Source organism: Colias croceus, chromosome 2 (assembly GCF_905220415.1).
Source record: "Colias croceus chromosome 2, ilColCroc2.1".
Lineage (NCBI taxonomy): Eukaryota > Metazoa > Arthropoda > Insecta > Lepidoptera > Pieridae > Colias > Colias croceus.
Window position 1 is genome coordinate 9,595,415 of NC_059538.1, and position 23,965 is coordinate 9,619,379.

The 23,965-nt window shown below is 32.1% G+C and overlaps 3 protein-coding genes across 3 annotated transcripts in view; 1 reads left to right on the forward strand and 2 right to left on the reverse strand.

Annotated features, from left to right (window-relative positions):
* Positions 1–2,807: 2,807 nt before the first annotated feature.
* On the reverse strand, positions 2,808–4,333 carry LOC123700248. Its single transcript, XM_045647423.1, has 5 exons — positions 4,276–4,333; positions 4,051–4,198; positions 3,738–3,816; positions 3,414–3,594; positions 2,808–2,959 (listed from the first exon to the last, which is right to left on the reverse strand). The coding sequence occupies exons 1-5, from the start codon at positions 4,331–4,333 to the stop codon at positions 2,808–2,810; spliced, it is 618 nt and encodes a 205-aa protein (XP_045503379.1).
* A 632-nt stretch (positions 4,334–4,965) lies between these two features.
* The window catches only part of LOC123700259, a 48,018-nt gene continuing 29,018 nt past the window's right edge, over positions 4,966–23,965 (forward strand). Inside the window, exon 1 of the mRNA XM_045647432.1 lies at positions 4,966–5,046. Within this exon, the coding sequence (XP_045503388.1) occupies positions 4,981–5,046 (66 nt within the window). The 5' untranslated portion in view covers positions 4,966–4,980. The remainder of the gene's footprint in view (positions 5,047–23,965) is intronic.
* LOC123702187 (protein takeout) lies at positions 11,102–22,582 on the reverse strand. The gene is made up of 6 exons (XM_045649871.1): positions 22,383–22,582; positions 16,720–16,838; positions 15,852–15,973; positions 13,720–13,853; positions 12,192–12,341; positions 11,102–11,782 (listed from the first exon to the last, which is right to left on the reverse strand). Exons 1-6 carry the CDS (start codon positions 22,444–22,446, stop codon positions 11,586–11,588), a joined length of 786 nt encoding a protein of 261 aa, XP_045505827.1. The 5' UTR covers positions 22,447–22,582; the 3' UTR covers positions 11,102–11,585.

Consider the following 23,965-nt stretch of genomic DNA (forward strand, 5'->3'; position numbering starts at 1 on the left):
GGCTACCTTTTATTGCGAAATATGTACCACGGGCGTAGCCGGGGCGGACCTCTCGTATAAATATAAAAATATAAATATCTTTGTAAATCATTCGACCTTCGCGACACCACTGCACGTAGCGCCCGCGACGTCCTCGGTCCGCACTATAGTGTACAGCACAAAATTCATTGTAAAAAAAATTATAAATAAGTGCATATCAGAATAAAATTAATGTTAGTATTAAATGCACGTGGACGTTTGTTTCGTAGTCTGTACTCCTCTGACGTGTTCCGTTTTAGTGTAAACTGTATATTGTATAGTGCTGTCACATTCAATGTGACTTTTATAATATGCGTTTCTTTCTACGCTTATAAATGTCGAAATGCGTCAGAGTGCTAGAGGCTATAAGAGCCAGTCGCTGATGGGACCTGCTCGGTAAAACATCCTGAACATATTTATTTTCGTTTTTTTAGATATTAGACAAAAAAAAAAAAACTATTTGCAAATACCAACGAGATTTCATACATTTTCGTATTGTGTCAATACTAACTTGTATCGGTTATAAAATTTTATAAGAAATATTGGCGCGAATAAATGTGTTCAGTTTTAGTTACGAAATTTTTCCTTACTAGAGAAGACTGTATTAAAATTACATTACTGGTATGTTTCGTTATTCCTTCTTTGTACAGAGTTTTATGTTTTGGTTCCGAGTCCCGCCAGACATTTAAATTTAAACTAATCATTTTAAATCTAAAATTAAATGAAAGCTACTAATGAATTTGCGATAATTTTTCCATTATTCTATATTCGATTCGATTATATTTTGCCTTGTTACTTTGTTTGGTTTTAGGTTCTTTCTTTAATTTATGAAACGATATCTTCTGATCGAGAATAGCAAAGGTTTGTTTAGATTTTATCATTGTTATTTGGAAGTATGGACAAGTGACCGAGTCAGCTTTAAAATTAAGGTCATTTGTCGCGATTATTGGACATTATTTTGTTGAAATCTAGAAGGTATTATTTTATCGTATGATTTTTGTGGATTATTACACAAATTCAGGGGCCAAACTCACGAGAAAAGGAAGTACAAATATAAAACGTTTTTTTTCTCGTTATTTAATAAAGGTTACTACTTTGAATGATTGCTTTCGTTAATTTATTAATTTCGACGTAATTGGTATATTTGTAATTGAAGACAAGAGTGCGGTGTTTGAGAAACAATAATTCGTTTATTTGAGATCTTGCTTTAGCATATTTATTTCTGTTCGCCTGGATACTAACTGTCTTTGTGGAACATATTTCGACGCACGTTATACTATATCCATTCATGATGTTTGAGTTACGTACATATTGTACATTGTTTTATCGTATAACAACAATAAAGGTGCATGGTTACTTTGTTACTCAAATAATAAGTGGGTTATATACCGTGACTTAGTTGATGCTCATTGATGGTACACAAGATAGTGATTACGAAGGAATCTTTTTCAATATGCTTGAAAAACATTTTGTAAATTGATTTTATATAAAAGACAAAAACTGATCTCGATTTGGAGTGTTACAAAAATTATGTTATCTGTTGGTAAAATAAAATGAAAGATACAATGAATATATCGAAGTTATAAGACCGATTTCACGCTGGTCGCATTTATTTCACATATGTTAGGTATGTATTGCATAATCTCAGTAATCAATTTCTGTATATAACGTGTACCGTTATTTAGCATCGTAAAGTTGTCGCACGGATTTAATTTGTGCTAACAGAACGTGCCTGATTGTTATAATAATCAATTGTTTTCAGCGCTCGTTTAACTGAAATTAAACATTGCGGTAACCGCTTTAAAAGTATAAGAAGTATGTAAAAATTAATGCTAGCGAATGTTTAAAATTCAGTTAAACGCGTGTCTATAAGAATCAACCTCATAACATTACGCTTATAACATAGGATGTATTGTAGTTCACTGCGAGCGGCCGCCGGTCGAAGTGAACTGCCAGAGCAACATTGTATAAACAAAACAACGATTTTTATGTGACAATTGCGTCGTTTGACGATCCACAGGGTCCTAATGTAGTACGATTTGTTATGGCGACTGTTCATTCTTAGATGCATTTTTAATATTCGATTGTTAACCATTTACAAACGATTTGGGATACTGCTTACTTGAATTTTTTAATCACATTGATCTAAATTATCGTGTACAACAGTTTTTACTCCTGAACTCGTTCTGAGAATAAACAGTCGTCAGAATAGTTTTAAAGTTTACAACGCGTTTATTTGCACGTATCGTCTGACGCGGGATTTCCGATTAATTGTATGGTTTTGTTCACTTTCCTGTGAATTGTACTTATTTTGACTTCCAACAAACGGTTTTGAGTTGAACTGGCTTAGTGATGGACATTTTTGACGGCATGTTTTTGTGTATAAATATATCTGGTTTTATAAATGGTGCAATGTTATACTGTATTTATGGAGTGAGTGGACTCGAGGGTGCGACCGTCGAACCCGTCGGGGTATCTTGTGTCGGAAGACTGAGGTTGATTATTCCAGTTTCGAACGAGCGAGTTATTTGTTGATTGAATTTAAATATAAAGTCATATATATAGTTAGGTTATATTTTTTAATAAATATAATATTGAGATATGTAATATTTATGTCTTTTATTTACCTTAAAAATAATTAACAATAATGGTCTTAGGACTAGTTTAAATTATAAAGTTATTACTCGACGTATAATTGGATTATACAGTGATGTTTCTGGAAGCGAACCCGCATTTTATTAAAATTTTCTATTGGTTTCTGGCACTTAAATGGTCTAGTTTTCTATTGGTCAGTCTCTAATAAAGGCTTCAACGGGGAAGTGTTGGAAGGACTTGCTCCAAATATCTGTGAAGGCGGTGCTCACGAGGTCGTTGATAAGTGGTCTTATGACTGCGAAGCCCGGCTTCCATGATGCGTTTATGATGCGGTCCAAAACGTTTTCTGAAATATGGAGTTAGAAATTTAGTGTTGGTGAAAAGTGACTGTTGTATACTAGGTTTTCGCCCGCTGCTACGTTCGCGTGATTTTATTTCACTGGCATCACGTCTATTTTCCCATATTATTTTTAAATGTCTAGTTTAGCATAGTTACAAATTTCATCACAATTGGTTCAGTGCTTTAGGCGTGGCGTAATCGTAAAGGTAAACAGCCTGACACTACTCCGTCTGCTCTCAAAAATAATATCTTCACATCATCACAACGACATTCGACCTTATAAATCGTATTTTGTTTTCCTCGATAAATTGCACTATCTAGCACAAACATAATTTTACCAGTAGGGTTCGAATTGAAAATAGTTCAAGTAGTTTTTGAGATTAGCATATCCAGCCAAACAAGCAAACTTTTCAGCTTTATAATATTAGTATTTGTTTCTATTAGTGGATGTTGTATTTACCCATAATACTTCTGCCCTCCAATAGGTTTCCGATATGAATGTCCATATCGCCAATATGATCGATTTCGACATGCACGTCGACACCATCGCCATTGCGTTTGATTCGAGTGGTCTGCGAGTAGTCGCGGAGAGTAAGGTTCCAACGACCCATACGGAGGACGCCTAGACCGAATGCGTCACCCTGGAATAGTAATATTATTTATTTGTGATTAATAATTCAGTAAGCCCACTGGAAGTGTGATGTATCTAGAAAGAAATATTGAATCTTATAGGTAGAAAGATAAATTAGTTTTCATACAGAAGGGATATTTTTCGAAATATTACCTTAAATTCGTAATCACCTTCTAACCACTTCTCAGGGAAATATTGTGAGTAAATTATTCTTTGGTTTTCCCAATCAGTTCTGAAACATTTTAAAATGAAAATGTTCATGATAATTTAATATTCAATAACAGTAAAAATTGCGAACATAGTTAGTAGGTATTTTGCTTTTATACAATTCCTAAAAATATTTTTTACGCAAAATATAACAAAATTCAACTAACCCGAAGAATTTATTTTGGACGCCTCCAATGAAAATGAGCAAATCTCAAACAATGGTTTCACATTTAATTTATTAAAGGGTTTAAAAACTTACTTATATTTAGTAACAGTAGACTGTGTCCAGCCTCTTTCAAAGACATTTTTCAAGGTAAGAGTGTAACCCATTCCTCCCACAGAACGTATTTGTTTCACTTCTGGCGCGAAGTGGGGGTCGAATGGAGCTATTCCCATTGCTGGTATTCCTGCAAAATATTCATTAATTATTTATTATCAGTGACAGCTTCTTTATTATGGTGACATATTTTGAGCAAGCAAATACTTGTGGAGATTAGAATTTTTTCGATCTCTTCTATCACTTGTTGGTAAGTTGGCCTCATTATTTTACCTAATAAATGATTAAAATGTCACGATATAGACAAGGTAGAAGGTACTTAAGGAAAATAGGTAAATCAGACCGGCAGTTTAATAAAGCGCTCATTTTATTGTATTTTGCATTCAAAATTATTCCAGCATGAAATAAAGCGCTTACCTTTTTTGAAATACGGTCTCAGTTTATTAAACGCTCGCTTCATGCACCCATCAAAATCTGCAGAGGTTTTCTTACATGATAAGAATATTTTTTCTGAAAAAATAATAAGTCGAGGATATATTAATTATTATAATAATTTGCTTTATACCTAAGTCTTACTTTCACAATAAATGCAATAATAAATTATACTTAATATCAACAATAAATACTTATTTTAATTTTAATTTAAATTTTAAATATAATTATTTCTTGTAAAGTATAATACATAGTTGATTTTTTTAGTTTGAGAGTTAATATAATAATAATTATTAATATAATTAATATGCATAAGTAGTTACTGCTCACCGAGTATTTTACACTTATTGGACATGAGCAGTTTTATATGTAAATATTTATTATTCAACAATTTCACAACCCCATTAAAAATAGTTAATTATATTAGCCTCAAGGCTATGAATTCCATGTTGAGAACATTTCGTAAGACACCTCGTGGATATGTTGCGTCAACAGCTTAACGACTTAGCATTGTTCATCCTGGCACCTCGATGTTACCTAGATATTGTGTGTTGTATAAACATCTATAAATACATATTATAAATTTTATGTATCTACATTTAATGTAGGTACACCAATATTATTGATTAAGAATATATTGATAAAGAATTGATTTGATTATGTGTTTGTTTGTTTGAAATAGATAGGCTCCGAAACTGCTGGACCGATTTGATTAATTTTTTCACCAGCAGATAGCTAACTATATTGTTCCTATCTCGAATCATATGCATCAGCTAGTATTTTAAATAGGCAATTATATATTTGTTTTCGAATAAAATAAAATAAAATTATTAAGTTGGCTTCATGTGGTTTTGTTGCATTTTTTTGCAATAATTAAATTCATTTGAAAATTATTATTATAATATTATCCGTATTCTCGAGATTAATTTTATTTTGTAATAGTGATGTAAACAGATTCTCGCAAGTATGAAGTATCCATGAATAATTATAATGCACGATTAATCAATACGTAGGTTATTTACTAAGAATATTCACATAGCGTAGGTACCTACTGCGTATTCAATTAATTGGGATATGGAAAAATTATAGTTTAATGCTCGATGGAAAACAATAACAACTTCAAATCGGCAAAATAAGACGAACATAGGTATATTTTTTAAATTTTAATCTAATAAAAAATGTTCTTTTAAAATATTAAACACCTCATAATATTTAGGTATTATGTTAGTTTATTTGAAAGATCGATATTCAGCTCATAATAATTACAAATATACAAAAATATAAAATATATATAAATTACAATAAAAAAATCCATTGTTTATAAAACGAATATTATATTAAAATCTAAAAAATACCTTAAATTTTATGCATCGCTTGAACTTGACCAAAATTTTTAATTGCATTACCTAAACCATTAAACTTTTGTGCGAAAATTCCTTGTGTAAATATTATCTGTTTAGAGAACTATGAGTACCTAGTTAGGTTTGTAGAGGCTATAGGAGTGGTCTGTGGTAGTTTAGGCGTAATTATTTTCCATTGATAACTTGGTAATTCTTTACCAAATTATTTTTAATTGTAGATTTTTTTTATCAAGTTATCAAAACCTCGTTATGTTCGTAGCAAATTCCATTTTTATACCTATTATTTAATTTTTACAATAATGCAGTTAGGATAACAATGAAAATATAGAGTTAAGAAATAAATCCTTGCTGAATAAGTTTTAAGCAGTTGCTACCTTAGTATACCTAAACTATAAAATTAAAACATACCTTTCTACGCACTTGTTCTGTTGCACTTTATATAAAGTGCGTATACCTATCTTTAATTATGAGGAAATCTTATATGCATTTGTAAGCAATCAACGATCAAGTTGCATCTGTAGAAACTTGTCAGCCACTACCTACTTCTACCAATTTCCTAGATCTTAAAGTGAGTGATTTCCGCATATAATTCATTACTAGATACCTATATATTATTCAATTAGGTATTCAAATACACTAATGCAATTTTTGCCACTTGTTCTAAGCTACAATTATTCATACGAATGCCTACTTTGCCTAAACTAATTTCAAATTATTAATTTTGAAGAACGTAGGTGACGTAGTATAGCAGTAGGTAGGTACGCAGACAGAAGGGAGTACTTACCCCAATTATTGATTCTGAGAATAATAATCTAATTACTGGAAAATAATGCTAAATGTGCGTCTTCGTCACCTATCTATTGCTAGCCACTGATGCAAGAGATTAATTATGATTCGTATGTATAGGTACAATTAATGTGTAAATAAACTCAGATTATCCATTTGAACATAATGATATAAACGAATCGTGAATTGTGGTTTTATAGGTAAACTAGCGGTCCGCCCCGGCTTCGCCCGTGGTACATATTAACGTTTTCTCTACATAAGAACCATCCTCGTACTTCAAGGAATATAATAAAAAAAGAATTATCGAAATCGGTTCAGCCGTTCTCGAGTTATGGAATTACAACGAAAAGTGGCATTGATTTTTATATATTAGATAGTAAATACTAAATACCTACACATCTATATGAACTGATGTTATTACGAAGATAAAATACAATATAGTAGGTAGGTGTATTAGGTATGTTAATTCTTTGGTTTTTTATAAATAAGTAATGTGCGGTTCCAGCACTCTCGGATGATATTAATTTAAATGTTTGTAATTGATTTTCAGATTATGATCAAATATTTTATACCTATTGAGTTTTCTGCTATCAAATATTTTTACTAGGATAAAGACAGAACTCAATAGTAATTGAGTTAACCTTTTTTATTGGCGGTATTTCCATTTAAAAGGTAGGTTATATTAATATCTACGTACTTCATCATTCACAAATAGTGCTGTAATCAAAACATACATTAGAAGCAATTGTAAACGCAATGCTAAGTTCGAAAAGTAAACATAAGTTTGTAAACAGTCATCAATGCCATGTTTGTAGAGTTATTTTTAACACATAAAGTTACTATTTGTTTTGCAAGGACGATTATTACGCTATAATATAATAATGACGTTAGTAAAAATTAAAAGTTTATTTTTGCCAAGTGCATTATTCCGCATCTTGTATAGTTTTTGCTCTACTACTCTCTTTTGCCGGTATTTTATAGAGTATTTATTATAATAATTTTTATTTATTTACATATACAGAAAAGATCTAAACTAAACCGATGACCGATCATTATCTGTTTCTGTCATAGAAATCTAAATACCTAACGTTTGTGGAGATGTTTCTTATCGTACATACCCTTTTTATTTGTATTAAAACAATTTCTCATCCAATATTTTATTTAATTTAATCAAATTCCATATTTATGATACTTGCTATGATCTTGTTACATTAACTATAATAATTTTATGACGACTGTTTCAAAATTGCAAAATGACCTTATTTGCCAAAACTTTATTCTTGAATGCAACTTATGTAATGGTAGTCGACCAACGACCCACATTCGTAACTTGTTACCAAAGGTTAACTATCATTTGATACTGAATTTTTATTTATTAAAAAATAATATTTCATAGTAACAAAGTTAGCTATTCGCCCGTAAGTCATACAATTGATAGACTTGTGATGTTATACTTATTATTGCATGTATTTATTTATATTTAAATTCCAATGAAAAAAGCTGAGTGTTATTGATAAACTAGCATAATAAATTATATACTAAAACCTTCCTTTTGAATGACTCTATCTATTACAAAAAACATTATCAAAATCTGTTGCGTAGTTTTAAAGATTTAAGTATACATAGAGACAAAGGGACAGAAAGCGACTTTGTTTTATACTATGTAGTAAATAGGTCCTATCCTACACAAGAGATAATCATAAATATAAATAAAATATTTTTACCTAACATTTAGTTAAGTGCTTAAGTACCTACCTATCAATTTAATTTAAAAGATTTTATTTTATTTCAGGATCTATCCAATTAAAGTTTTTAAGAGTGATTAATAAATAGTAGTTAGGTACTTTTTGTTATTTATTTTTTGCGTTACATGTAAGGACTAAAAAACTTACGTATTTCTATTTCTTCCTTTTCAGAAACTGTTATTTGCGATAAACATAACACCATAGCACAAACACTCAGAATTTTCGAATGCATTTTATAAATATATTTTTTTTCATTAATCGCAAATCTATCTTAATTTATTTGAATTTGTGAGAACTGAGGAACGTAATATGAGTTCTGTTTTGAAGTTTTGAATGCAGCACTTGTCCGTCACCGCTAAGGTCTGAGAAAGTACCCCTACCGATGCGTTGCGACAGCGGTCTCAACGTTCGTAGATGTATGTTGAATATCAGTTCAGGGCTAATGCTAGCATAATATGAGTACCTAATTGGATATTTATATGCGTTTAATTATAGTATGCATTGCATTTGATGTAGACTAGGTGATGCTTGCGGTTCCGTTCGAGTTGGTTTTGAATTTTTCGAAAAGGATTTTTGTCGCAAATTGAAATTAGCGTAGCTACTACGAGTGAAAGATAGACAGACGAATTTAACAAGATTTTGTTCAAACTCGTTTTGTTACTAGTAGTGTTTAAAATTTAAATATTTACATTATTTTTTCATAAAGAGGATTCCCCTATTTCGCTATACTAGAATAGAGTTCTCCTTCAGTTCCTGTTCCACTTTATTGATGTAAAATACTAAAATAGTTTGATGTTTAAATTTTATTTTTATGCTCTACAAAACTGTGATAAAACGCTGTGAGATTATTAGAAAAAAATCTTCATTCAAATTATTTTACACTTGTTGAATAGTTTAAAGTAGGTATACCGTAAACACCTTTAAGACGGATAGAATATAATCATGTGTGGAAGTTTACCGATTTCTACAGCGATCATAAAATGTGTACAAAGCCACATTGCAGAATAAACACATCGAAGAACACTCGTCAGTGTTGAAATATTATTATGAAAGCATCTTCAATCTTCAAATCGCCTGCACTTTACATTTGAACTTGTAAAGCGTATCAAATGTAGAAATGTAATTAATGTAAGAGTTCTTACAGACGAACGGCAAATGTCGACGGCAGTGGTCGACGCGTCGCGTCGCGGTCGGCCGCGGCGGCAGCAGTCAACGTCGTCTAGTAGTGACGAACGTCATCGTCTTATTAGCCTCAGCCGTTCACAACTTGCCGTTCGTCTGTAAGAACGCTAAATTGTTAACAATGCAATAGTTCTATTACGACTATAATGAATGAAGTAAACTAGGTAGGTATTCGGTTACAAGGTCACAACGTGGTCAATGGACACGTGAAATAACTCGGATTGTATTTTCTAGAGTTATGATGATTATTTAATAATATATTTTTTTAGTAGTGGGTTCGTGAGACCAAGACCAAAACTTTTTATAGCATACTAGCTGCGCCCTCAGGTTTCACCCGCGTGGCTCCGTTCCTGTTGGTCTTAGCATGATGATATATTCCTGCCTGTGATTCCTGCCTTTAGTCGTCCTTGACAAATGAGCAAACACCGATACAATTTTTCAAATCGGACCAGTAGGTAGTTCCTGAGATTAGCAAACAAACTCTTCAGTTTTATAATATTAGTATAGACAGGTAGGTAGACTAGCGCGGAAATTTTTAGGATCCACCGTTTATTTCAATGCGAGATTATGAAAATTTAATATCAATGTTTTTGTACTTATTCACGAGCGATTATCTTCACATTTAGCTGTTTTCATTGATGTTCCGTTGACTTTCGTTACCAATGGATGATTTTAATAATTATTTTCGTTGATATTCTAATTAAGTAAATTACAGATTTTTACCGTATACTTTTATAATCACTAGGCAGTGATATATAGACCATTAGGTACCTGTGCCATTACTTTTTCCGTTTAGTTTAGTTTAGCGCACTTTGCCATCAGCAACTGCGGACTCTCCCTTTGCGCAGGATGGATAGCTCGAATAACAAACAAACAAACAAACAAAAATACTTTATTGTGCACCACAGAGAAAAGTACAAGTAAGGACACAATACATTGTTAATAAAAGAGCACAACAGGCGGTCTCGAATGTTCTTTATCTGAATGGTGTGATGTGCTGGACTGTGACTACCTTCCCAAATGGTTTCATTTTAGAATATCGTCTCAAAAGTTACGTTCTATTTCAAATGGTTGTAGTTAGTATTTAAAATTACCTTTAGTAAATAAACGATGAATTATTATGTCAAAATAATATGGCACTTGGCTAGCGTGGTGGAACATGGTATAAAGCCTCATAAAAGGTTGTTTCTTTACATTTAGTGGGAATAAATATGGAATTATCATGATGATGAGAAGGAATTAGAAAAACAACATGTATAAATTATATTTTATTCACTGAGACCTTGCTTCCTAATCACTAAACTAATCCATGCTTTATAAACACAACCTAAATAAATAAGGAAATAACTTATCGAAATTACAGTTCTGTATATTATGTATAATACTAAAATATATTTTACCATAGGTAATTTCTTATTTTTATCGATAATATAATAATTAATAATTTCTCATTTCAAGATAATAACAATATTAAAATAAAAAAAGCTCTATTTTCAATTACTTTCAAAAGTAGTTATTTTTGGACGATTGATTGTTTCGAATATTCTGGAAATTAAAAAGGTTTTTTTTCTTTATTTGTTTCCCAAACAACGATGTAAGAGAATGTTACTATAAAATCATTGAAACTGCACACAACCTTATAGCACCTTTCGATTCTTTCAAAGGAGTATAACTTTATTGGAAAATAATTTACAATACTTAACAACTTAAGAGTAACAATTACCTACGTAAAAAAATCGTTGTTATCAGATACATTTTACGTTGAAATACCTTTTCCTTTTAGTTAGTGCAAGAGAATTGAATAATTTTCTTCTGAAAAAAAATCCGATTCTACCAAAAACACTAGATAAAATATAGGTACAGATATTTAAAACTTTCTTCATATTTTCGAGAACTTTCAGTTTTTTAATTTACCTAAATAATTTTATTCACATGAATGCATATCTCTCAATTAGCATTCCACAGGTAAAAAATATCTGACAATACAAAATTGGCGGGAGATTTTTTTAAATTATTTTTCTTCTTCTTCTTCTTCCTCCTCTGCTTCTTCTGTTTCTTCTTCATTAATCCAATCATCATACGGTATTTTAGCGAGGATTCTATCAAGGAATCTGGACATTTTCTCAGCCAAGTCCCGTTTGAGCGCGGGCTTCATTTCCTTGAGGAGTTCTTGTGCATTTGTGTTTATGAACAGGTTTAGTGCTGCTTCTGGAAATGTACGGATATTTTTGTGAGTAAATTTGATTTTTATGAACAATCTATAAGTAAATCCAAGTATTTACGTATGAATGTACTTAGATAGTATTTTATAAAGTTTGTATCTTCAAATTTGTTTGTAAAACTTAAAACTATGAGTGCAGTGCATGTAGTATCATAGGTGCTATTCAAGACGTTAAAATCTTTCTGTGAATTTTGTCAAAATCTGCTTAGAAGTTCTAGCGCGGTTGGGTAAGAAACAAATAAACTATCGATTTTATGTAATACTAGATTTGCTTATTTCTATAGGGAACAAAATTGAATATTTATACCATCTATTAAAGATTACAAACAACAATTTCCCAAATCCTACCAAATTTTTGACAAAACAATCCAAAAAATTAAATCTCTAAATACTCACGTAACACAGAGTTGCTGTTATCCAGATTCTCGACCCCCATCTGAATGCCCTTGACGGAGAAGTCCAGCTTCAACTGCTGCAGTTTGAGGTAAGTCCGTCCGTTGCGAGTGTACGGCGACCCGCGGAAGTATACTTTGGCTTTTACACCGTCTGTCAGGAGATTTTATTTTATTTAGAGGAAAAGTTTACAATTCTAAACTAAAACGAAGACTTAAACTGAATTACATTGAGAAAACTAAGCGAAATAGCCTTGAATTTATATTTTTTGGTTTTTATGGCATTCAAATGCTTTATAAATATACATTTTTTAAAGAATAGAAAAAATTCGATCACGAGGCGGGACTCGAACCCGCATCCTTCGCGCCATTCCGGGGCGGATGCCTAACCAACTCAGCCACTCGTGACCCGCCTGAGCAATCGAATCGAGCATCTGATAGATGGCGCGCGGTGTGTCCCTTAAGACACATAAAACTGAAAGGATAGAATAAATTCGATTGCTCAGGCGGGTCACGAGTGGCTGAGTTGGTTAGGCATCCGCCCCGGAATGGCGCGAAGGATGCGGGTTCGAGTCCCGCCTCGTGATCGAATTTTTTCTATTCTTTAAAAAATGTATATTTATAAAGCATTTGAATGCCATAAAAACCAAAAAATATAAATTCAAGAAAAGGTCGTGTTCCATCGTTACAATATTGTATTCACTGAAAAGTGCTTCATATTGGTTGAGATGGTTGTTAAATCATCTCAATAGATGGCGCGCGGTGTGTCCCTTAAGACACATAAAACTGAAAGGATAGAATAAATTCGATTGCTCAGGCGGGTCACGAGTGGCTGAGTTGGTTAGGCATCCGCCCCGGAATGGCGCGAAGGATGCGGGTTCGAGTCCCGCCTCGTGATCGAATTTTTTCTATTCTTTAAAAAATGTATATTTATAAAGCATTTGAATGCCATAAAAACCAAAAAATATAAATTCAAGAAAAGGTCGTGTTCCATCGTTACAATATTGTATTCACTGAAAAGTGCTTCATATTGGTTGAGATGGTTGTTAAATCATCTCAATAGATGGCGCGCGGTGTGTCCCTTAAGACACATAAAACTGAAAGGATAGAATAAATTCGATTGCTCAGGCGGGTCACGAGTGGCTGAGTTGGTTAGGCATCCGCCCCGGAATGGCGCGAAGGATGCGGGTTCGAGTCCCGCCTCGTGATCGAATTTTTTCTATTCTTTAAAAAATGTATACGAAATAGCCTTTTTTAATAAAATTTTGAAATATAAATATTTTGAAGTGAACAATGAACATTGATAATGATGATAATTTGTAAGTTCACCTTCTAGTTTCCATTGATGTTTTTTGAATAAACCGTTGACTTATTAAATTGACTTCGTTTTCTTAGGTCAAATAAAATGAGATATCAAAGAATTGGTTAAAAAGTGGTATAATTTTGTATCCCAAATTAAGTACATACATAAAAATAATTCTTTCACTAGTCATCTCTAAAAATAAATAACTTAAAAATACTATTTTTCTTACCATATTCTCCCCAATAATCTCCTCCACCACTCGCTCTAACGAGCAGCAGCACGCCAGAGGAACGGTAGCGTGCTTTAGCACTAATGTGGGGTCCGAACATTGTTAGCTGGAATTGATGGGTTTCTAAGTCTGATCTGTAAGTAAAGATTACTTTATTATAAAGAATTAATAATCTAGACTAATATTATAAAGCTGAAGAGTTTGTGTGTTCGTTTGAACGCGCTAATCTCGGGAACTAGGTAGGTACTGGTCCGATTTAAAAAATTCTTTCGTTAGATAGCCCATTTATCGAGGAAGCTAGTAGGGCACAACTAATTTAGGATATTTGCTTCGCTATTGGAGATTTACAAGAGAGCGAAAATCAAAGGATATTCAATCAAGATGCGCATTGCGCATGACAATATCATATTTTCTGTAATCTAGGTTTTGCAGATTACAGAAATCTTTACACAAAAGTGTGAACTTGAACTTCGTCTATTGTATTTTAAGTTAATAATATAATATAATAAACTTAATAAGTACCTTGTTATACCTACTGGTAGTAGGTAGGTTTTATAAAAGGAAGTCGGTTCTATATTAATGCATAACTTTATTAAAATTACTGTTCAACAATATTCGTCAATAGCTAAGAATGCCCAATAAATGCCTAACAATATATATAGGTACTTATCGTTCACTTTGTTATCTATTTCAAACAATGATTTACGTTAAGTCATGAAGTTCACAATAATATTTACTACCATTATTTTGACAAGCATAGCCTTTGGCATTGACGACGAACATGTAAAGGATCAACGAAGGCCAAGATCACACATTACATATACACATTGTCGTTTAGAATAAATGTTTGCGGTTATTAATCATAGTCACTACATATTTAGTTAAAAACAAAGTCGATTTCCGTCATCTGTGAGTCTGTATGCTTATACCTTTAAAAATACGCAACGGGTTTTGATGCAGTTTTGAGGTCGCTTTATGGCTTAGATCATTAAGTAAATGATCTAAGCTTTATGGCAATACCGTCATACCATGGAATTGTGCGACCGTTTTGGTATCTTTGAATCTCACCAAAGAAATTTCACTTCTGACACGTATGATCGGTGCACACGCTCTTTTTTTAATAGATAGAGGTATTCTCGAGGAAGGTTTTACTATATCATTTAAGTACAAATTAGGGTTTTGACAAGGCGACCGAAGCCGCGGGCGGAAAGCTGTTTTAGAATAAATATTTGCGGTTATTAATCATGGCAAATACAGGTGAGCGATGACTAGCCCGAGCATACGGCTTTGTCTGCCAGCTGTGTGATTGAACCGTGTGTCATGAAGCCGTGATCGGAATAAATTAGAAATATTTTGCACTTCAACGGTTCTTGACCACAAGTAAAAAAAAATTGTTGAGTAGGGGTTCCGGGTTTTATTATAATATGTGTAGGTCATTTGTAGGTACTTGTTAGATGGATAAATCCTACTACTATTATTAATGAGAAAATTTATCTTTCACGCAAATACTACTGAACCGATTACAATGAAACTTGTATTATCCTCAAAATTCTCTCGAATACTTTTTTTTTACAAAAATCAACCCCTAAACAAACCATAGAGTTCAACTTAATAAGTAGATAATAACAATTTAATAAATTGTATTTGTGTGGTCCATTTGCAGAGGTCCATATATTTTGTAGAGCTTTTCACTCAATTATTCCAATGTGACTTTAAATTGCTCATTAACAGAGCGATGTACTTTTTGTTTGACTTTGAATTCAACGTGCTCAGAATTATTTACATACCAAAAGGGTAATACAAACTTGAACTTGGTCTTGATGTTGAGTTAGTTCGGAAAAAAATTCGTCTTCATCCTTATAATAGTTTAAGTTATAGCGTTGAATTTTATTTAAAGAAGTCGAATTTGAATTAAACTTTAAGTATATAAAAATGTGCAGGAAATCCCTGATTATCCATGTATTTATTAACAAAAAAGTAACGTTTTCATGGCTCCATTTTATACACTTTACAAATTACAGCTTATTCATGAAATACAAGTAATTAATGATAATATAGTCTCGTTTTTATACTTTTCAGTAGTAAAAGCATTGATTAGAATCAAATGAGAATAAAGTGCAAAAAAATATTACCTGACATTAGTGATAGTCATGTTATTGACTCCCGTCGCGTGGATATCTTTGAACGTAGCTCGGTATCCATCGGGACCTCCGCCCAGAGCTATAGATAGTTCATCTATCACTATCTCGTCTGACTGTAAAATAACAATAATTTTTTTTAAATAATTTAAATGCGTGTTTTGTAGCTGAAGAAGAATGTAGAGCAAAATTATAATGTCCTCTATTTTAAGCTGTTTTGATCTTATTTTACGTAGATAAATAACTACAATTTAAAACATTTTCCCTTAATTTATTAACTACTGAACCAATTTGCGTGAAATTTGGTATAGAGATATTTTGATACCCGAGAAAGGACGTAGGATAGATTTTATCCCGGAAATCCTACGGGAACGGATTTTTCTTTGAAAACGTGAGCGAAGCTGCGGGCGGAAAGCTAGTGCTTTATAAATAGAACCTTTGATAAGATGAAAGACACTTATAATATGCGACAAAGACCATCCATATTATCCATACTAATATTATAATTGCGAAAGTAACTCTATCTGTCTGTCTGTTACTCAATCACGCCTAAACTACTGAACCAATTTTCATGAAATTGGTTCAGTAGTTTAGGCATGGTATTGGTATGGTGATATTTTGATACCCGAGAAAGGATATCAAAATACCCGAGAAAGGATAGATAGGCTACTTTTTATCCCGGGAAAATGACGCAATCCAGGTAATCCCAGTATGCTGGTTTTTCTTTGACTGCGCGGGCGAAGCCGCGGGCGGAAACCTAGTATTATATAGATATGTAAAACGTTGTTGGTAAGACGATTACCACATAGGTACATACATATTACACATAAATAGTTATAAAATAAGTCAGAATCATAAATACCTCTTCCAATCCGAAATCTGGAGCACCACTTTTCAAGTAATCTAGTAGATTGTTGAAGCTTCGTAGTAAACACGCGTCCACATTGGGATCCTGTTTCGAACAACGACCTCCAAATATATCTGAAACAACAATTTCAATTATCAGAAATATATTTAAGTGAAGTTTCTGTACTACTTGTATACAAAGTTTGAAAAAGATGTTGTTTCGTTAGGTATGTTTAATTAGAATAAAGTTTACCTATAAAGTTGCCCATGTCTACAAGTTTTAAGTATTTATATAATTCCTCCGATTCAAAATAACAATTAAATATTTGAATATGTTATATTTACATCATTTTTGGTTATGTTATATTCGTGTAAATAAGAGTCATATTTTACACGAAAAAAATACAAACTAGTTCAACGACGTGGAATTAATTAATCCCATACTCTTAATCCATGACCTGAATCAATACCCAAAAGCCGCTAAACCAATAAACATTAAAGAAACAGTTATTAACACGCAGTATATAGGCAATAAGCGATAGTTATCAGCTGGTCCAGCTTTCTACATACATTAGTATGCAAGAGTGGTTCTTGTAACGGTAGTGTTGTCGCTAACAGAAAGACAATAGATGCACGCTGGACAATGGGACTCTAACCTTCAGATATTTTATCTGGAAGTATGTACAATAGCTTTGTGTGATGACCTATGGGCTATTAAAGGTTAGTTTGTAAGTGCATGATTTAGTGTGAGTCTTAGATACTAACTGTACGTTATTGCATTTTTGTACTCTACAATTTTCAAGTTAAATTATCGTTACGAAAATCAAATGAAGCATGAAGATAAATAATAAATATACAGTTGTCGAATTAATGGAATAATAATAGTAGTAGCCATATTTTTAAACTACAGGAAATGTGAAAAAATCTTTCGACATTTTTTAAAATTTTCAAACATTCTTTTTAATTAACAACGTAATATTTAAGTGTTATATCACTTAAACCTAATCATATAACTGAGTTTGTAATAACAGTTTTCTATAGAAGAGATATAACAATTAACAAGATACCATAGAATCAAAAATATTACAAAATAGAGTTATTGCCCTAATTTAATATAGACAATTTAGAAAAGTAAACAGATATATTCAAAGGTTTCGAATATATATTCAGTATTGAATTTAACCTCCTTTTAAGCTTTTTTCATTGAAAAATGATTTTTACTTTATATCAAGAGCTGATCAGATAAAAAGCTAATGATGTCCGTGAGGTCGTTGGCCGTTAAACTTGTCCGCAAAACTTGCAATCGTGCGGCTTGTACCGTTTATTAAACTTTTTATTGGACGTTTAAAATACGAGTATTATATATAACATGTGGTTCATAATTATTGTTAGGAGAAATATATTTTATCAATTAGCAATTAGCAATTTTTATCTATTTAGAGAAATGGTATAATTGTACCTATACATTTATATTATCTGTGCTACGTGTTTACGTAAACCTAATTGTAACTAATTTTTTGTTTATCTCCACGTAATTTAAAATCTCAAGAGTGTTTGTGACTTATGATTAACCCTAGAACCCTACACTGTATTTGCCTATCCGATTTTCCTACATGGGGTGCTGTGGTACCCCAAAGTAAAAAAATATTGGATAAATAAATAAAACAGAACTTGTTTTAAGTGTTTTATTATTAATGTAAGATAGGAACATGCGATTACAAATCAGCCTTTAAACTTAAACTAGATAATTAATTTGAGCACTTTTCACATACTTTAATTTGATGCTCCAAACAAATTGGAATTTGGCACTTGTTGCACCTTGTCTTGCTTTTTCGGTCCCTTATTCTAGGACAGAATCCACAGCGTCCTTGTGTATGATGCACCTGAACTGCGCTTTGGTTTGATAGAGGTTTTTTTAGAATACCTGATATGGATTCTTTTATATCCCGCCTCAAAGTTGGCTTTTGTAAACGGTCCTCCAAATGTTTTGTGATTAGACACAAGGCCAGTTGCTTTAAAAAAGTGCGACGATATTTTATTTGTGGCTTATTGTTTGCAGTTGAACACTTGTATAAGACCCAAGAATTGCATCAGTTGCATTAAGCAACCCATAAAAGAGGCAAAGTGGCCATCGTCTTGTTTTTCTCTGGACGGAATATTTTTTAGCCATCGCGTCAAACACGTCCACACCCCCTTTAGTTTTATTATAATATTGTATTATTTCAGGGAGCTGTACATCATCTGTCTTGTCTGGGGTGTCGTGAAGAGTAGATAACATGATAACTACTTTCTTTTGCTTCGATTTCGGTATTACAATTTTCCTACACTGGGGTGTAGGAGCACCCCAACAACCACCTACACACGACTATCATGCACAGTTGTCGCCGCAAGACTGACCAATCAGAGGCTAATTAACCGAAAAGAAAATACACCGAAGGCCAAATCTGTGAATTAGAAATAACAAAAATCATAGACTAAACAAAATGCTGTGGGGTGCTCGAGCACCCCGGGTAGGGTTCCAGGGTTAACTAAGGAAAGTAAAGAGGTGATAAAAATAATAACCGCTTTCTTTTGTTTCAATTATAACAACAACATATTATTATATAGAGTAAGCTCTATAAAATGTGTTGTTACACTGAGTCTTAGTACACGAGTTCCAAAATATATTCTCTTGTTATGAAAATGAAAACTTGCTGCAAAATATTGAATATTTAAATACAGTTAAATTACAAAATCTTTAGTTACTAACAATATATGCAAGAATACTAAAACCATTATTTTGCATTCAGTTAGTCTATAAATCGTCTCTACATTTGCATATGGGTTACATCTGTCGTAATTCTTATTTAAAATATATTACATAAATGTGCAATTGTGTTTAAAAATAAACATTAACTCCTGAGAAATGGGAAATACTAATTTTACAGGCAAGATTTAAGTGAAAGTATAACAAAAATACATAACTATTAACTATGATAAAAAGAAAAAGATTAAAAGAACGGAATTATTTACAAACATTGGTTGCATAAGTTTTATATCAATAGGTAAATGATGAGCTTCATAAATCCATACTTACTAATATAATAAATGCGAAAGTAACTCTGTCTGTCTGTCTGTTACTCAATCACGCCTTAACTACTTAATTTGCATGAAATTTGGTATAGAGATATTTTGATACCCGAGAAAGGACATAGGCTACTTTTTACCCCGGGACATAGGATATAGGTTTCATTCCGGAAATCCCACGGGAACGGGAACTATGCGGGTTTTTCTTTAACTGCGCGGGCGATGCCGCGGTTGGAAAGCTAGTTTTACATAAAAACTACCTACATTAAGGACATAAAAGCTTATATTTTCTCAAAAGTCACTAAAAGGTGCTGAGATGCACTATTCGTAGATTTCTAGTTTCCATTTAAATTCAAACTTATTTTCTATGTTTATTTTAAAATTAAAAAAAAAATAGCATGTCGTAAGTGTAAATAACCACAATTTTATAACACATTAGATATGGAATATCTTCCGCGTGATGTCTGCACATTTACAATTTCTTTATTACATAAGATCATTACGCGAGATCATTAAGAGTGAGATTGTACTCACTCGTTACATTTCTATGAATTCGAGATGTATAATTAAACAAGCAAACACACAATCTTACATCGTTGATAAACTGATTTTAAGGTGCTTTGGTGTGTTGCGAATAGTTGTAAAAATATTATAAAAAGGTCTATTTCATGCTTCAGTAAAAAAATATCAAGTAATTATTAATATTATAATTGACTTTATATAAATGAAAGTAAATTTTTCTTAGTTTATTTAGAAACAAATCAGAAAAAGATTTTGAAAAGTTCAAAGTTCTCTACCCACCTTTAAAGACTTGTAAAAATAATAGTCCAGGAGTATATGTACCTAATGTTGATTAAATTGTAAGTATCATACTATATTATTTAGGGAGATGGATGATAAAAAAGCATAGTTAAATCATCATAGACATTGACTACATCCATACACATATCACTATGTACGAGTTATGACTGTTGCTCAATAATTTTTCAAATAAATATAAATAAACTAGCGGTCCGCCCCGGCTTCGCCCGTGGTACATATTTCACAATAAAAAGTAGCCTATGTTCATTCTCAGGTTCTAAAGATTGTCTGTGCCAAATTTCAAATTCGTACCAGTAGTTTATGAGCCTATTCATTTAATCAAACAAACAAAAAAAGTTTTCCTCTTTATAATATTAGTGTAGATAATCGTGATAATCCATTCTTGTTTTATACTTTTTTTAAATGAAATATACAGAAAAAATATATTATTTACATTCCAAGTGAACTATCAATTAGATACGAATTTACACGGCTAATAGACGATAAATTACAAGCTTAGTTTCCGGCTAACGAATGAGGTGAAGGAAACAAAAGCATAGGTACATTATTTTAAACATACATATTTATGGGATGTCGTATGCTCATTGCATCAAGCTTTTGTGCAGTTTTACTAGGTTGGAAATAAATAATAAGTGTTTCGAAATAAAGAATCACTAGAAATTGGTACAACAATTTGTCTAAGTAATTTCAGTATTTGTTTAATACTTTCAAGTTTAAGTCTGGTGACTGAAACACTTTTATTGAACTGAAAGGCTTCAAAACGAATGAAAATTTGATAGTATTGGGTTCGATTTTTTAATACATAGGTAACAGGATTCTTAGAAATTCATTAAGAAGTTTCTTAGAAAGTTATTCCTCAAACCGTTAGCAGGAATTTTTGTTTACCAAAATTCGTCTTAATTTCTTAAATATTATCAATTAAATACCATCAAGTAAGTGAGGTACGTCGTACACTCGTACTTAGCTTTCCGCCTGCGGCTTCGCCCGCTTTTTTATATACTAAAACCATCCTCTTGAATCACTCTATCTATTAAAAAAGCCGCATCAAAATCCGTTGCGCAGTTTTAAAGATATAAGCATAGATGTGGACATAGGGACAGAGAAAGCGACTTTGTTTTACTTATACTAGAAAAAATACGTAGTGATAGTATATTTTCGATAAAATATCGAACAAAAAAAGTTGTATACATACAGTATTAGTTTGAAATCGAAAAATTCAGTTCATTATTAATGTTTACAAATATTTATGATAAATTAGAATTTAATGCACTAATTTTGTTATCGTCAAAACATCCTCAAAACAGACAGACACTTTTTGCATATAAGATCCAACATAAGTTTTTACAACTCTCATATAAGCTTAAAGGAAGACATTCCAGGTTACTCAATAGTTAAAATGGATATTTCCTTCTCGAGTTAGAGCAACGTTTTATATAATAATTTAAATGTACAAGCAACTACAAGCTTTGTATCTAGTTATGTCGAGGAAACGTTGTGTCATGGTATGGTACCTAGAGAAACAATGTAAGGTTTCACTCATGTAAATGTAAAAATTATGAAAGCCATTTAAATATAGGAACATAATACTGTACCTATTGTGGATTACTGAAAGCTTCGAAAACATCTCCTCATTTAATTAATTAAATGTTAAAGATCCCCAGTAGAAAATAAAATAACTCCATCATTGTACAGGTTTATGAGCGTAAAACGAACATGTTGGACGTGGTTATATCCTAGACGAGTCTAGGCCCGCTACGGTAAATACTTTCTTCTAAACTTAGAAGCACTTACGTGTGTTCGATGTGGTCGGTGTAATCACAGCGAGGAATAAAATAAAGACTTGATACGACTTCATTTTTACTAACAATTAAATCAACATTTAAATTAGGAAACTAAAATCGCGCGTAAAATTTGAAAAGATTCGAAATTATTTTTTTTTAAAAGCGCGGCAAGCGTGCGCCCTGACTTGCTTCAGACACAGCAATGTTGGAGCTTAGCAGCCACAGATAACTTCCACTTTCCATATTTAACACGATGCGTCGACCGCAAGCCTGTTTTGATTGTTTTAATATGGTCAGGATTTGTTTTCCTCCTTTTTTAAGCGGGCCCGGAGAAATGTCATTTATAATCGATCAATGACCTCTATGTAGCTTTTTGGAGTTATGTAAATTAAAAAGAAAAAAATTTAAAAATTCATAATTAAAACGGAAATTCCGAAGTTTTCCTCATTTACCGTTTTAGTTATTTACTAGGCATCTAATATCAATAAGTCGGATATATTTATCAGGTTGAATTCGTTGCCTTTTAATATGAGAAATTGTTCCGTTACTTACCGGTTGGGTTACCTGACGACATAATTGATTGAATAACATGGTTTTAATACATAGGTGCATCGTTCAGCATTAAAAAAGTAATAGAACCATGTTTTAGTATGGTACTTCTAAATACATGATCGAGGTTTCCAATGTATGTTTCCTGAACACGAACAATCAAGAAATATAAGGATAAATAATCTAATCTTCTTTTCAATAAATGGATAATATGGGTAATTACTATATATAGAGTCGTGTACGTGATATTGGTCAGTTATGTCTATAACTACTAGTTTACAGCACATTTATTATTTTAAAATGGCACCAATAACTTCCTAGAACTATTGAAAGAAATTTCATTCAATAGTTCTAGGAAATTATAATCGAATAGCTGTAAATTTATCTAAGAAAGTATATTTTAATTTTTACCTACTTTAAATTAGTGCTAATCTACAAAGTGACGTTCTTTCTTTATTTTTTCAATTCAAAAGATTTGTATTACAGTGAAACTTGGTTAAGTGGGACCTGGATAAGTGAGAAACCTCCGTAACTGGAACTCATGCTGAGGTCCCAACACTTTGGCACTGAATTACCTCTGTTAGTGGGACGAGGCAAACCTCTATATCTGGGATTTGTTCTTTCGATTTATCATCATAGTTACCTCTATAACTGAGACAGCGAGTAAATTTTATATGCATAAACCTCTGTAACTGAGATAACATTGTTTGTTTACTCATTCTTATTCTACCCACAAATTTCACACGTAATTCCAAGTACGTAAGTACAAATTTTGAGCTTCAAATACCTTCAGTTTTAGTTTCGCTTTACTATCATACAGATGTTTTTTTTAATGATCGCACCTGTATAACTGAAATTCTCACCTCTATTAACGGAACCCTCTGTAAATGAGACAGATATTTATTTATACCTGTATATCTGAGACACTGGGTAAGTGGAATACCTCTATAAGTGAAACGACATTGCAGGTCCCTTGATGTCTCACTTAACCAGGTTTCACTGTAATGGCTGAAAATGGAAAAAAAAGTTATGACTACTCATTTT